Source organism: Suricata suricatta, chromosome 8, assembly GCF_006229205.1.
Source record: "Suricata suricatta isolate VVHF042 chromosome 8, meerkat_22Aug2017_6uvM2_HiC, whole genome shotgun sequence".
NCBI lineage: Eukaryota > Metazoa > Chordata > Mammalia > Carnivora > Herpestidae > Suricata > Suricata suricatta.
In genome coordinates, this window is record NC_043707.1 from 128,414,093 (window position 1) to 128,427,663 (window position 13,571).

At 55.5% G+C, this 13,571-nt stretch overlaps 1 protein-coding gene across 1 annotated transcript in view; it reads left to right on the forward strand.

The window, feature by feature from the left end:
* Nucleotide 1: 1 nt before the first annotated feature.
* The window catches only part of IFFO2 (intermediate filament family orphan 2), a gene marked incomplete at its 5' end in the record, with an annotated part of 43,337 nt that continues 29,767 nt past the window's right edge, over nt 2-13,571 (forward strand). The window contains one exon of the mRNA XM_029945892.1: nt 2-255. Within this exon, the coding sequence (XP_029801752.1) occupies nt 2-255 (254 nt within the window). The remainder of the gene's footprint in view (nt 256-13,571) is intronic.

Below are 13,571 nucleotides of genomic sequence, written 5' to 3' on the forward strand. Positions count from 1 at the left end.
CGTGGCCCTGGGCGGCCTGCCCCCCGGCGGCGGCTCGCACCCGCAGCACTACGGCCGCCTGCCCGGGACCATCTGGAGCTACACGCAGGTGCGGCGCACGGGCGGCGGCGGCGTGGAGACGGTGCAGGGCCCCGGCGTGTCGTGGGTGCACCCCGACGGCGTGGGCGTGCAGATCGACACCATCACACCCGAGATACGCGCGCTCTACAACGTGCTGGCCAAGGTGAAACGCGAGCGCGACGAGTACAAGCGGAGGTGAGTGGGGACTGCCCTTCCCCCGCGCAGCTCTCGGGGAGGGGGCGTCCAGGTCCGGGAGCCTGCGGAATGCTTACGTTCGGGAGGGGCCGGGGGCAGCCAGCTGGTCCTAGCAGGTGGGCTGGGAGCCGCGTTTGCCGGGAGCCCTGCACGCGCCCTGGAAGACTCAGTTATCTAGTTCCAAGAATGGGGGCTGGCGCTGTCATTGGTCCACTCAGGTTGTTTTCTAGGTGACATAATAACCACTGGTGTTTTATGTGATCTCATTTCATTCTCACGCCAAAGCAGTATGTAAGGCATTCCTATCCCCATTTTGTAGATGAGGAAACTGAGGCACAGAGATGCACGTGACTTGCCTAGGGTGACTTGGGTGATAGCGGTGAAACCAGGATTTGAATGACTGGTGAATAGAATGACTTTTGGCTAGTTTGCCGCTCTAGGTACTTACCAAGGATGTAGGAGGTGGGCTCCTCTCCCTCTGTGGGTGAAAAAAAAACCCTCAACCAATCTACTGTTTTTCTGTTCTTTGAATTAAATGAGATCATATGTTTGAAAATGGGTAGATCTGCCCCTACCCACTAGGGCCAGAGTCTGCCATCTTGCTCTGGCTCTTCAAGGTCCAATTGGCGGGGCCTACATCAGACTGGCCACAAGCTTTTAAAAATGCCTGTCTTCATCCCTCTTGTCCCCACACCACTACTGTCATGCCTTATTGAGCCCCCACGGACTCAGCCCTAACGGCCCACAGGAGGAGAGAACCTTGGGCTGGAAACAAGACATTGAATGGACCCAGACCACCATCTCTGGCTAGCGTGGGGGACAGACTGCCTGCAGGACCGGCCTGCACCTTCCTGCCCAGTCCCGATTCCCCAGCTGGGACACAGGCATTGCTTCCTGCCTGCCTGGAGCCTGATCGGCAGGACTGATGGCTCAGCTTTCCAATAAGAGGAGGGGGTCTGTCTGTGGCTGGAGGCAGGGCCCTCTGCTGCCCCAGGCGTGGGCAGCTCTCTGCCTTGGGAGCCTCGCTCCGAACACCGGGGCTTGGAGCATGTTCTGAGAAGAATCTTTCTTTCTACTCCTTTGAGTCCTGGTGCTTGCGTGAGCACAGACGGCTGCTCAGGGAGCTGGGCATGCATGGGTCTTGGTCTCCTTCCTTTTCCTCCACTGCGCACAGTTCAAATGTCGGCTCCACCACCTGGCAAGGGGATTGTTGAACCATTTGGAAGGCTGTTTGCTCATTTAGAGAGAGAGGAATAATAAAAGCTACCCACAGTTGCAGAAGGGAAGAGGAGGATGGTGATGCTTTTTGGAAGGTCCCAAGCAATCTGCTGATGTTCTGTCAGGCCAGCAAGGAGCAGAGCCCTGAGTCTCAGGTCTCTCTCATGAAGGGCCTGAACTCCTCTCCTGGGCTGGTCTTCTCCTGAGGACTTGAGAATGGCCTGGTGGCCCGCCATGGCCACGGGAAGGCTACCTCTGCCTCTGTGGGTAGTTTTGCTGGGGTGCGGTAGGGGGAATAGACATTTGCTCTCGATGGTGAAACACAGAGGGCTGGGCCCTTCTGTCTGCCACTGTTGATTGTGTCGTCATGCCCCAGGCTTGTGCTGTGTTTGTTTTATTGTGTGTGCCTTTTTGGACCGGGCTACTAAGGAGATGGAAAAACTGTGCCCAATCTCAAAGGAAGATAGGTTGGCGTTGAGCAATGCTCTGTTCAAGTTGCACCCAGGGCGTGGGGTGTGATGTCAGCCTCTGGCGTTGGCCTGGAATGAGATGGCCATTGCTGAGGCAGGTGGAGTGTGGGTGCCTTCCGCCCACCCCTGGGCTGCACGAGCACCTTCTCTCCCTCCATTTCTTTTTTTTTTTTTAATGAACCGGGGGGGCTCATCTTTTCTGAACTTGATTTGGGGCTCAAGCTGGATTTTTCCAAAGCAAGTGTACTCCCTTCTTTGGGACTCCGTTTCCCTCTCTGTAAAGTGAGGGGTGAGTGGGTTAGAACGATGTTCCCAGAAGCCCCAGGCTTCCTCGGAGATGTTATTGGGGGTCCTTGACTATTACATGGGACTTCATATTTTAAACTATATTAAAATGTTAATATGGTTATAGACATGGGCTCACTTTTTAAGTTCGCGTTAACTCCTTGAGGTCCACTGACAACTAACGTGTTAGTAGTTGGCCTCAAGTTAGGGCCAGCCTCATGCCTTCTCTATTTGTCTGAAGAGTACTCTGACATTGCAGAGCAAACTGCTAAAAACCATTCCCATTTGTAGCTGCTTATCTGTGTGAGTCAGGATTTTCGTGAAACTGCAGCCAGAACTGGAGACAGAATTAAACGGAAAGTGACGCTGTCATCTGTAGTCCCCATTCTAAGTGTTAACGAATCAAAGGAGCCTCATCAGCTTTGCTGATTGAATTTAGAGTAGGTATATTTGAAATATCTATATTAGAACTTACAATAGAAATGCATACAAGTAACATTCTCTTTCTGTATTTGGGTCTCTCCTAAGAATTTTTTCTTGGGAGGAGGGCAGGCATCGCACAACTTACAAAAAAAAGTTAGGGGTTTCTGGGTGGCTCAGTCGGCTAGGCGTCCTACTCTGGATTTTGGCTCAGGTCATGATCTCATGGTTTGTGAGATTGAGTTCTGCATCAGGCTCTGCGCTGTGAAGGCTGCTTGGGATTCTCTCTCTCTCGCTCTCTCGTTACCCCTGCCCCGCTCTCTCTCTCTCTCTCTTTCTCTCAAAATAAATACGCTTAAAAAACAATTTGAAAACCACCGGCCTAGGTGATCTCAAAAGGTCTTCCCAGCCTTGATAAGATAAAATCTTGTGTTTGAGCTCGCTGCCCGCTTCTGGGCTCCTGTCCATGAGAGAAGGCACACTCTGAGGGACAGGACCGCACTTTGCTTGCACTGTTGGCCACTGAAGGCTTTACATACTTTGGGGACGTCTAGCATGGAGCCCTAAGCAGTGACCAGTGGAAGGCACCTGTGCCAGGAAAGGAAAGTTCCCGGGTTTCCTCTGGTCTCCGCTCCCGCTCCGAGGAACTCACAGCCTTGGACACCCCCACGGGCAGCCTGGGATCTGGCATGTGTAGCTCTGTGTTCTCTAAGCTGGAGGCCCTTGGATTCCCCCTCCGGGATGGGTGGCCGTATCCACGGGGCACCACTGCCAGCATTAGTCCTTGTCTAAAATAGCCTTCAACAGCTTTGCTGCGATGTAATTTGCACATCAGAATCCTCTCATTTAAAGTGCACGATTCAGTGATTTTTTTTTTTTTTGGTAAATTTATAGAGTTGTGCAACCATCCCCGCAATCCAGCTTTAGAACACTCGCATCCCCCCGAAAAGATCCTTCGTGACCGTTTGCAGTTAGTCCCCACTCCCGCCCCAGCCCAGGCAACCCAGATCTGCTTTCTGTTTCAATAGATCTGCCTTCTCTGGACACTTCATAGAAATGGAATCATACCATAGACAGTCTTTTGTGTCTGGCTTTTTTCACTTAGTATTTTTGAGGTACGTCCACGTTGTAGCATATTTCAGTAGTTCCTTCCTTCCTTCCTTGAGGTTGGTGAATCATGTCCCACTGTATGGACAGACCACACGTTCTGTTGGCTTGCTCACCTCTGTAGTCAGTAGGATTTAAAGGCAAGGAGTCACTTGTGAACCCCCTCAGGTCATCTCGTGTGCCATCAGTGGTATAGGAACCATGCTTTGGAAACACTCAACCCAGACCAGAGCCTGGGGTGCGTGGGCCCTGGCTCTGTTTGCTACGCTTTGGGTTTCCCTTTGGTCCAACCACCTCTGAGCTCTTTACCATGAAATGTGGTTGCCGAAACTATAACGCCAACTAGGTTGTCAAGCGCTGATTTGGAAACCAAAACAAACATCTCTGCCCTGTCACCACCCAGTGCCACCAAAATATCTTATTCTGATTTTGCACGCTGGGGGCTTTTCCCTGGAGATTCCCGCTGAATCTATCTGAACTTTAATCAAGTGGGGGTTTCTTTGCATCAGATCCAGGAGACCCAGAGTCCAGGTCTGGCTCTGCTGCGAGGTGCTGTGTGTCCTCAGGCCGATGGCCACCTTCTCTGAACCTTAGGTCCTCTATCTTTACTGGAGGGGGTTTCTGTTTAGTGACCCTTTCCAGTTCACTCTGCACTTTGGTCTGGGTCTCCAAGGGCTCTGAGTCAGGGTTCTTCCTGCCTCATGGGATGGCAGTCTGGGCCTCCCACTCTCCTGCCCCAGACCCAGTGTGGTTTGGACCTGTCTGGTCCCCTTCCTTCCCCCTGCAGGTTGCTAAGTCTGTGCCCCGGACTCAGGTCAGCACAAAGGGCTTGGTTTGGTAGTTGGGTGATCAGAGCTTCGCTTGAGAATCGAGAGGGGCCACAGTGATCATTTATCCTGATGGTTCCCATTTGAGCCCTTTGGAGCCCTGGGGTCCAGGACCGGATGCCTTGGGGGCAATTCTGGGGACAGTGAGTAGGGGTGCGGAGCACCTGCGGTTTGGCCTTCGTCAACCACAGAAACTCCATTTCCGTGACTGTTACCTTGATCTTCTGAGGAAGATTCAATTGGAAAACAGGGTTCTCCAGCTTAGGAAAAAAACAAAGAAGAGAAATTGCTAATTCAGCTGAGTTACTTTCATTTTTGAGGTGAGGAAACTGAGGCCCAGAGGGAGCTGACCCACAAAACTGGGCTGGGAAGACCTTGCCTCCCTCGAAAGGTTTCCTGACCACTCTGAGGTGATGCCCACATCATCTGCCCACGGTTGGGTGCTGGGATAGTTCTCTCCACCTTTCTGTGTCTGCTGTTTGGCATTTTAAAAAAAGCTACTTTCAGGGATAGGAGGGACTTTTGTCACAGCTATTTCTGATCATGAGCCGGAAGGGGCTGGGCTGGTGGCCTGAATGAAGGGCTCCAAGAAGGGCTGATGAGTGAGCCAGCCGGAGTGTCCCCTGCCATTTCCCATCACGCCCTGGGAGGCCCTTGAGCAGGTGTGTGCTGGCCCTGGAGTGCCCCAAAGCCTGAAGAGTGCCCTGGAAACCTGGGTGGAAGGCTTCATTCCCTGTCACTTCTGTTATTCCTGAAGCTGCCACCGACATGGATTCTTTAGTTCCAGTTTTCCTGGGAGGCAGCCTGGGATGGTGGAAAGAAGGTTCAAATCCCAGCTCTGCCACATTCTGTGTGACTGTGGACAGTTGCTTAACCTCTCTGAGCTGCCCGAGCCACCGCTAGCTGTAAAAGGGGGGAATAATGTTGCTCCCTTAGGAATCGGGGAGGAATAAGTGAGCCCCAGTGATAAGGCACCTGGGACTCAGTAGGTTCCGGGTTGGTCCCCTCTCTGAACCCCCCCCCCCCCCCCCCCCCCCCCCCCCCACAATGCCTGTTCCCTTCATTTCACAGGGATTTCCTGGCACAAGGCTGGACTGCCCAGTGCATCCATTTCAGGACACGTTGCAGCTCTCTGTCCCATGGAAGGCGCCAGACATGGTGTTGGGGGCGGAGGGAGAAAGGGCTACTTCTTTGTCCAGCATCCAAGAGGGTGTTCTTCCTACTCTTAGCGGTTGATTTGTGCCTCCGGAAATCTCTGGCCACCCCAACCCCCCCTCACCCCCCGCCCTTTCTTCCAACCTTCATTGAAAGAAACACAGTGCCCCCTTCCATCCAGCTCCTGGGTATCCCAGAGTCTCTTGGCCATGCGGCATTCTCTTTGGGAACACATTGGGGAGGGATTTTTCAGAGCCTTGAGCCAGAGGGAGGGGAATGAGGTCCCAGAAAAGAAAGGGAAGCAGGAAGCCGGGAGACAGCTGACGCTGAAGATTCCTTCCCTGAGGAATGTGAGGCGGGGCTTTGCCTTGGCCACCAGATTCGAGGCCCCTGCTCCCCTCCCCCACCAGGGCACACACACGCGCACACGCATACACACACACACACACACACACACACACACACAGACTCACGCGCTCAGTCTCTGTAGGCTCTTGGCCCACATCCCCCACACGTGTCTGTATTTGAAGGACATGGAAGGGTAGACCCAGAATTTGAATGCGCTCTTTGCCGCAAGGAGATTCGTTGACTTCTAGGGGAATTGATTGAAACGGTGCCGTGTATTCGTGATACCGGAGCCTGTGGACTTTGCAGTTGGAGTCCTGGCTTTTGATCACGTCGGGGAGACGAAGCCCGGCTGATTATTTTTCATGTCAAGGATGGGCTGAAGGCCTGGGATGGGGAAGAAGGCGCTGTCGTCCCGTCCCCTCTGCTCGTGTCCCCGATGCATTGGTTTTCCTTGACTTTGTTCTATCGGGCTTTCCCGAGCACCTGCTACGTTTCCCATCACGGCACCCCGCGCCCTGAATCTGCTCCCCCACCGACTGTAAGCCCCTGGGGACCGGCCCCAGGTCGGTGTCCTGGCGGAGCCCAACCCGGGCCTGGCCAGAGTCCATGCTGAGCAAGCGTTTTGCAGTGAGGGAGGGCCCCTTGCCTGGCTGCCGTGCGTCTGGGGGACAGTAGGGCCAGACGACACTGGTGGCCGCCCCAGACTGTACACGCAGGGACTGGCAGCTCGTGGAGGGAAGGGCTGGCTCTGGAGTTCGTTGTACCGAATTTGAATAGCACCCATCACCTGGTGCTGGATGCTGGGCTCCTGGCACAGGAGTTAAAAGCTGAGCGACATTGGCCTAGCCACTTTGCCTCTCTGGGTCTTGTTCCCTCATCAGAGTCCCCAGGCTGTGGGCGGGGCCAATGGGCTCACGCAGCCACAGCACTGCATAAATGGTGAAGTTCTGTAAGAGTTACAGGGCAGGACTTCACCGGGCAGAAACGTGGGTACCCTGAGAGGTGAGCAGTGCCAGCTCTGTGAAGTGGGCAGAAGTCAAGTGCCAGGCTGGAGGCTGGGGGGCAGGGGCTGGTCAGTGCCTCTGCCGGCAGCATCTGGGTGCCAGGCAGCCTCTGGGCATTGCTGGTTGCACGGGCCGGATGGAGGCTAGGGAGGGTTTCTGAGGCTGCTGCCTGCCTGCTCAGGAGCAGTGCCCTCCCACCTTCAGTGGGCACGGGGCATTCGGCTTCCTGGGCAGGATGTGGTTTCTTACCCAGTTCCTGGTACAGGAGAGGGTAGTTGTCACCCAGCAGTAAACCCAGTGAATGCTTCTGGTTCTCTCAAGGGGCTGGGGCCTGGCTGAGCCCCCTGGCTGCTGGTAGGGGGGCAGCCAGAGCCCTGTGGAGTCCGGGTCATGGTCCCAGCTAGCCTGTGGTGTGATCTGAGCTTCCGGTGCCCGCCAGGGAGTGGGGATGGCGGCAAGATGGGCTTCCCCAGTGCACTGCGAATCCTGTTCTCTCTGTAACTTTGTCCGAGTGGTTTCGGATCCGCACACCATTTAATCTCGGGCACCTCAGTTCGTCACTCCATAAAATGGAATTTGCTCATGAGTTCTGCTTTCCAGGGTTGCTGTAAAAATCAACTGAAATATGGAGTGTAAAGCCTCTGAAAGAGGTTTAAAAATAAGTCATAGTGACTTAATAGCCTCCACATGCTAGGCTCTGTGATGAGTTCTTTTTTTTTTAATTAAAAAATGTTTTTCATTTTAGAGAAAGAGCGAGTGGGGGAGAGGGGCAGAGGGAAAGAGAGAGAGAGAGAGCGAGAGAGAGAGAGAGAGAGAGAGAGAGAGAGAGAGAGAGAGAGAGAATCCTAAGCAGACTCCATGCTCAGCACAGAGCCCGAGGCGGGCTCAATCCCACCTCCCTGGGATGATGACCTGAGCCGAAATCAAGACCTGGACACTCAACCGACTGAGCTGCCCAGGCATCTCTGTGAGGACTTCTTTAAACAAGTGAGATTTCATTACTAGACAACCCCAAGAGGTAGGAGTTAATTATGCCCATTTTGCAGGTGAGGGGTTCTGAAAGGTGAAGAAATCTGCCCCTGATCTTGCAGCAATTCCGGTCTGGATCTCTAGACCCCAAGTTCAGTGTTCTTCCTAGGGGCAGACGGGCTGGCCAGGTTCCAACGCCACCGGAGGGCTGGGGAAGGCGGGTCCAGGGTGAGGAGGCAGGCTGAGGCGTGGGGTCTCCCCAGCGCCTGTCACAATATTGCCACCACGGGTGGCAGAATAGGAGGCGGCTGCTGTATTGGGAAGACTTCCTGCTGTCACTCGACAATAGTTAATTTCTCGAGATGCCAGTGAGTCACTGGCAATGGCAGGCAGATGAGCCTCTGGGGCTACTGTCAAGGGCGGTCCAGCCCCCCTGCTCTTTGGAGGTGATCCTGCTTGGGGAGTGGACTCTGGGTAGGGGGCAGTTCCTGGTCAGCCACAGAGATTGGGACACCAAAGCTGGTGGGCCTGGCAGGGGGAGGATGGGAGGGGGGGTCAGGGGGCCCGTATTATTACCTGTCTGGCATGTTTCCCATGCTCTGATTTTAACCTTGTACTATCTCTACAGGTGGAAACCCAAGTTCAGGGCAGAAAAGTAACCTGCTCCAAGTCACACAGCAAAGCCAGGGGCTGGATGTGGGTTTCAGATTTGAAGTTAACGCGCCATTGATCGCGCCCAGCACCCAGGCCCCACCCAGGGCAGTGGCCAGGGTGTCTCATCAACTGATCACAAGCAGGAGAGAGCAACGGCCACCCTGGGACTTCAGGGAAACGGGCCTCCCTCCCTGGACTTGGGTCTCCCTAACTTTTGATTTTGGTTGGTTCCATAAGCTTTGCCTGGGGACAGGGAACTTGTGACAGTCATTCTGTGCCTCTTGTTGGACAAGATGAGCCCGCTGGGTGTGGATGTCTGAGGAGCTGAGGCTTTGTTCTCCTGACCGTGCTGGGCACCCACTGTGCACCAGGCTCCGTGGGGGCACTGGGGTGGAGCAGATGTGGCCCCTGTCCTCAGGATCTCAGAGTCTGGGGACACAGGCAAACGTGAGAATGCCATGTGACATGTATCCGCTCAGATAGTACCTGTGCATAGTAAGGGCACAATAAATATTAATTCATTAATTAAGCAAATATTTATATAACATTTACTCTTTGTCAAGCTGCATTCAAAGTGGTTTACAAAGCTTTGATTTTTACGTGATGTCATAATAACACTGTGCAGTAGGTGCTGTTATTACCCTGTTTAAGAGAATGAAACTGAGCTGCAGAGACCTTGAGGGACCTGAGCCCAGACACAGCCAGCACGTAGGACGCCAAGATTTCAACCCAGGAAGTCAGGCTCCAGATTCAGCCTTCTATCCTGTCTCCACGAAGGGGCATGTGTCCACTGCAAATAGCGTCCGTGCTCTGAGCCTCAGTTGTCACTTCTGTGAAATGGGGCTGTACATCTGACCTCCCTGGGCTGTTTGAAAGATTAAATGAAGTGATGTCTGCGGAAGCACTTTAGAAGCTGTTGCGTGTTTGCCCTGGGGGTGGGGGTGGGGTGAAATGATTAGCAGCCTGGGTGCTGCCTGCACTCACTGCCGTCTCCTCCCCAGCTTCCCAGGCACCTGGGGCTCCTCGCAACCCCTGGAGATGTCCCATGTTCCCCTTGCCTTTGCATTCACACCTGCCCTGGATCCTGAGACAGGCTGTGATGGGGATGTCGGACAGAAACCTGCAAAGCTAGACAGCTTGGAGAAGGGCGCTTGTGTGCAACTTGGAAGCCGGGAAGGAAGGAAGTGGAAGGGTTTCTGCTGTGTATCAGCCACGGGAACTTGAGAGAGCCGTTTGCTCCTCTGGGAGATCGGGACAGTGCTATGCATGAGTGGCAGGGAAAGCCAGGGGGGCGGTGGTGCTCAGACGCTGGGACTGGGGGTCCTGGGGAAAGGGGCAGGGGTGGGTCGAAGGGCATCTGGACCCCAGCCTGGGCAGGAGCCCCTCCCCTCGCTGCCCTGGGTGGGGGCTGTCTCCGAGCTCTGTCTGAGACGCCGGCTCAGTGCACTCCGGCGGGCCGGCCGGCCTGCCTGCGTGCTCCGACTTCGGGATGCGCCGGTTCACACAGCCCCTGCTCATCAGCTGCGCGTTGGAGAGACGCTCCCACAGTGGAGACACTGCCTTCCGCCCTCTTAATTGGCCATTTTTATTACTTGGGTTATTTAAGATGGTACTTGGCTGGCTGCCGCCTGTTTGCCGTCTTGGGGGGAGGGGAAGAGCTGCTGGTCTAAGTGGACCTTGTGAAATTCTCCGGCAGACAGGCTCCTCTCGGGGCAGGGTCGGTGCATCTTCCCAGGGCCTCCCAGCACCTCCTCTTTGCCCCTGGCCTGCTGCGGTAATGGGCAGAAGGCCATGTTGGGGGTGGGGTGGGGAGACCGACTGCAATAGCTTTGCGAGAAGCTTACTGCAAAGTCAGACCAGACCGCTGGGCCAGAGAGCTGGGTGGGACCCTGCCGTGCTCCAAACCCTGGGTTCCTGGAAGGCACCTGAGCCAGCGTAGGGCCAGTCAAGGAGGGCTTCCCGGAGGAGATGTCACCTGAGTTGTGTTTCGGAGGTCCAATAAGAGTGGAAGAGAAGGGAAGGGTGCTTCAGGTAGAGCGAACAGCTTGGGCAAAGGCCCGGTGGTGAGGTTGCCATGCCTATGTGCAGGCTGTCCTCCTGCAGGGCCTGGCCTGGCCTGCCTGCTTGCTCTTCTTCCCCTTCTTGCCCTCCTCCTCCCTCCCCCCAGAGTTGTCCACCCCCCCCCACCCCCCCATCTTGGCTCTTGTTTTGCTGCCTCTCTTCCTCCCTCCTGTCCGGCTTGCCCTCCTTTCTTGTTTTGGTCTCCAGTCCTTATGGCTGGTTTTCACCTTCCCATCCCCCCCATCCGAGGCAGGGGAAGGCTGTGAGGGGGTCCTGTTCCCTGCCCCTCTGCCCACCCGATGCCAGCCCTCTGTGGGGGGCTCTTTGTCTGCTGCCCGGCCTTTGTGAGCCTTTGTGCGTGCACACGTGTGTCTGGGAGCCTCGGTTTACAGCCTGCAGACTTGGAGCCCGTGGGGTCAGGACCCTGCCTTTGGCCATCCCGGTCTCTTTGTACTACCCCTTGTACATCGTCGTTGGGGGCAGGGGAGGCTCCCTGGCACGAGGGATAGCTGTCGGGTCCTGGTGGCCAAGGCTGCTCATGGGAGACCTCAGCCCCCAGCCCCCTCAGCGATGAGCCTACACATGGCTAGGGGTGCGGGGGCCGGGAGGCCAGGCTGCTCACTTACCTCCCAGGTCCCACCGCCCTGCCTGGCCCTGCTCCCTCACACCTGTGACTTCATCCTACCCCTGCTGGGCCCCGAGGGCCGAGGGGCTGTCCGAGGTCAGTGTCAGGCCGTCCCCTGCTTCCAGGCAGCGCGTTGACCTGTGATTGCGGACGAGTAGATGTGCTTTCTGTCTTTTGGAAAAGCCCTTCTGAGAGTTTCTCCCTGAGTGTTTTATATTTTTCTCTCCACCCCCCCTCATGTACCCATGGCCGTTTTCAGACCAGAAAGCTCAGGCCCAGAGAAGCAGAGCAGCTCCCTTGAGGTCACACAGCAGAGTCGGGTTTCCTTTGAAACCCCGAGAAGGGATCCTTCTGGGTGGCTGGTCAACATTTAAGGAGGGGTTTGGAAAACTCCCAGAGGCTGGAGGCTGGAGCTCTTAGGGCAAAGAGGCCTCAGGCCTATCAAGTGGAGTCCGAAGAGTCTGAACCCCACCCCCCACCTGGCATCCAGGTGCCTGGCCCTGCCTCCCGCCTGGCATCCAGGTGCCTGACCCGACCCCCCAGCCAGAGTCCAGGTGCCGGGCTGTGGTGGTGGTAGGTTTGTCTCCTTATGACAAAAGGCCCTACCCTGGCCTCAGCCCAGCAGCCTTGGGTTGTTGACTGACTGACCGATCATCCTTGTCTTCTATTGTGTGTTCTTCTGTCTCATTTCTTTGTGCCTCAGTTTCCTCTTGTGTAAATGGGATGATGAGACCCCCTCCCCCATTGTTGTCGATCAGCCTTGCCCAGCGAGGACCAGTTTCATCCTTTTTCCTCTGGGGTGGGCCCGGAGTGTGAAGGTCAGAGAATTTTGCCTTAGATGCTGGAGTTGTGTGGACCCGAAAGGCAGGCCCCCAGCCCCACAGAGAACCCTGGTCTGGGGCTGCGGCTGACGAGTTGTACTTTTGGATTTGGATTTTTTTCTTTTTAAGTTATTTATTTATTTTGACATAGCGAGAGAGCATGGGGGGGTGCAGAGAGAGAGGGGGAGAGAAAGAATCCCAAGCGGGCTCCGCATTGTCAGCAAAGAGCCTGATGTGGGGCTTGAACTCTCGAATTGTGAGATCATGACCCGAGCAGAAATTGAGAGTCAGATGCTTAACCGACTGAGCCACCCGGGCGCCTGGGATTTGTATGTTTTTTTCATGGAAAATCTTCATGTTCTGTTGCAATTGATTTTACACTTGCCTTCAGAGAAAATACTAACATTTAAAACACAGACTTATCCAAATCAAGGTCCTAGCTCAGCAGGCTACTGGCAGAGCCAGGATTCACCTGATGGCAAATTCAGGGGACATCCACCAACTCATAGGCGTAATAAATACACGGGCTTTCCCTTGGGTGGGCTCTGAACCTGAGCAGGGTCACCCAGAGCCTCCATTCTCTCATCTGTGAAATGGGTTGACATCCTGAGCCCACAAGGTTGCAAGGAGGATTCAGTGGAGTAGTGCGTGCAAGTGCTCAGTGTGGTGCGGCCCCTTAGCTGTTATTGCTTTGTCCCATCTGTCCCAGTGTCCCCGGCCCCCAGGCCCCATACAATAAGAAGTGCCTACCCCCTCTCTCTCTTCCGGCTGCAGACTGGCCTTTTGTGTTCAGGCACTTCCTTTCTGCAGCAGAGCCGCCTGCCTGACCAGCAAGGAGGAGGTCACGTCCCCTCTCCTCCCCGGCAGATTGTCAGCGCAGGGTCACTGGTAGGCCAAGACTGAGCATTCAAGGCTACGGCTTCCGGTGGCCTTGCTGCAAGGGGGAGCGTGTCCCTGTTCCTGTCGCCTGGGGGAGGGGCCCTCAAAGTCCCAGGCTCCCGTGGATGGAGGGGAGCCTCCAGAGGTCCCATCCCTGGCCTGAGGTCTCACTGTTGAGGAAGCAGGGGCAGAGCTGGGATCCGGACCTGAGTCTGGCGGACTGCTCACCACTCACACAGCCTCAGTGTTCCAGGCTGAGCAGTGGGCCGCACGTTCCTGGCCCTGGCCCTTGGGCTGAGGTGGAGGAATCGGAAGACGGATTCAAGTCCCTTCTGACCTCTCGGCATTCCCGGGTGGTGGGACGGTGTGGGGGGAGGGGGCAGCTCTTCCTCCTTCTGGGCCTCTGTAACGCCATGGGAGGATGGCTTCTGGGTTCTGGTCCAGCCCTCGGATTGCCTCTGTGAGGCCCTGTG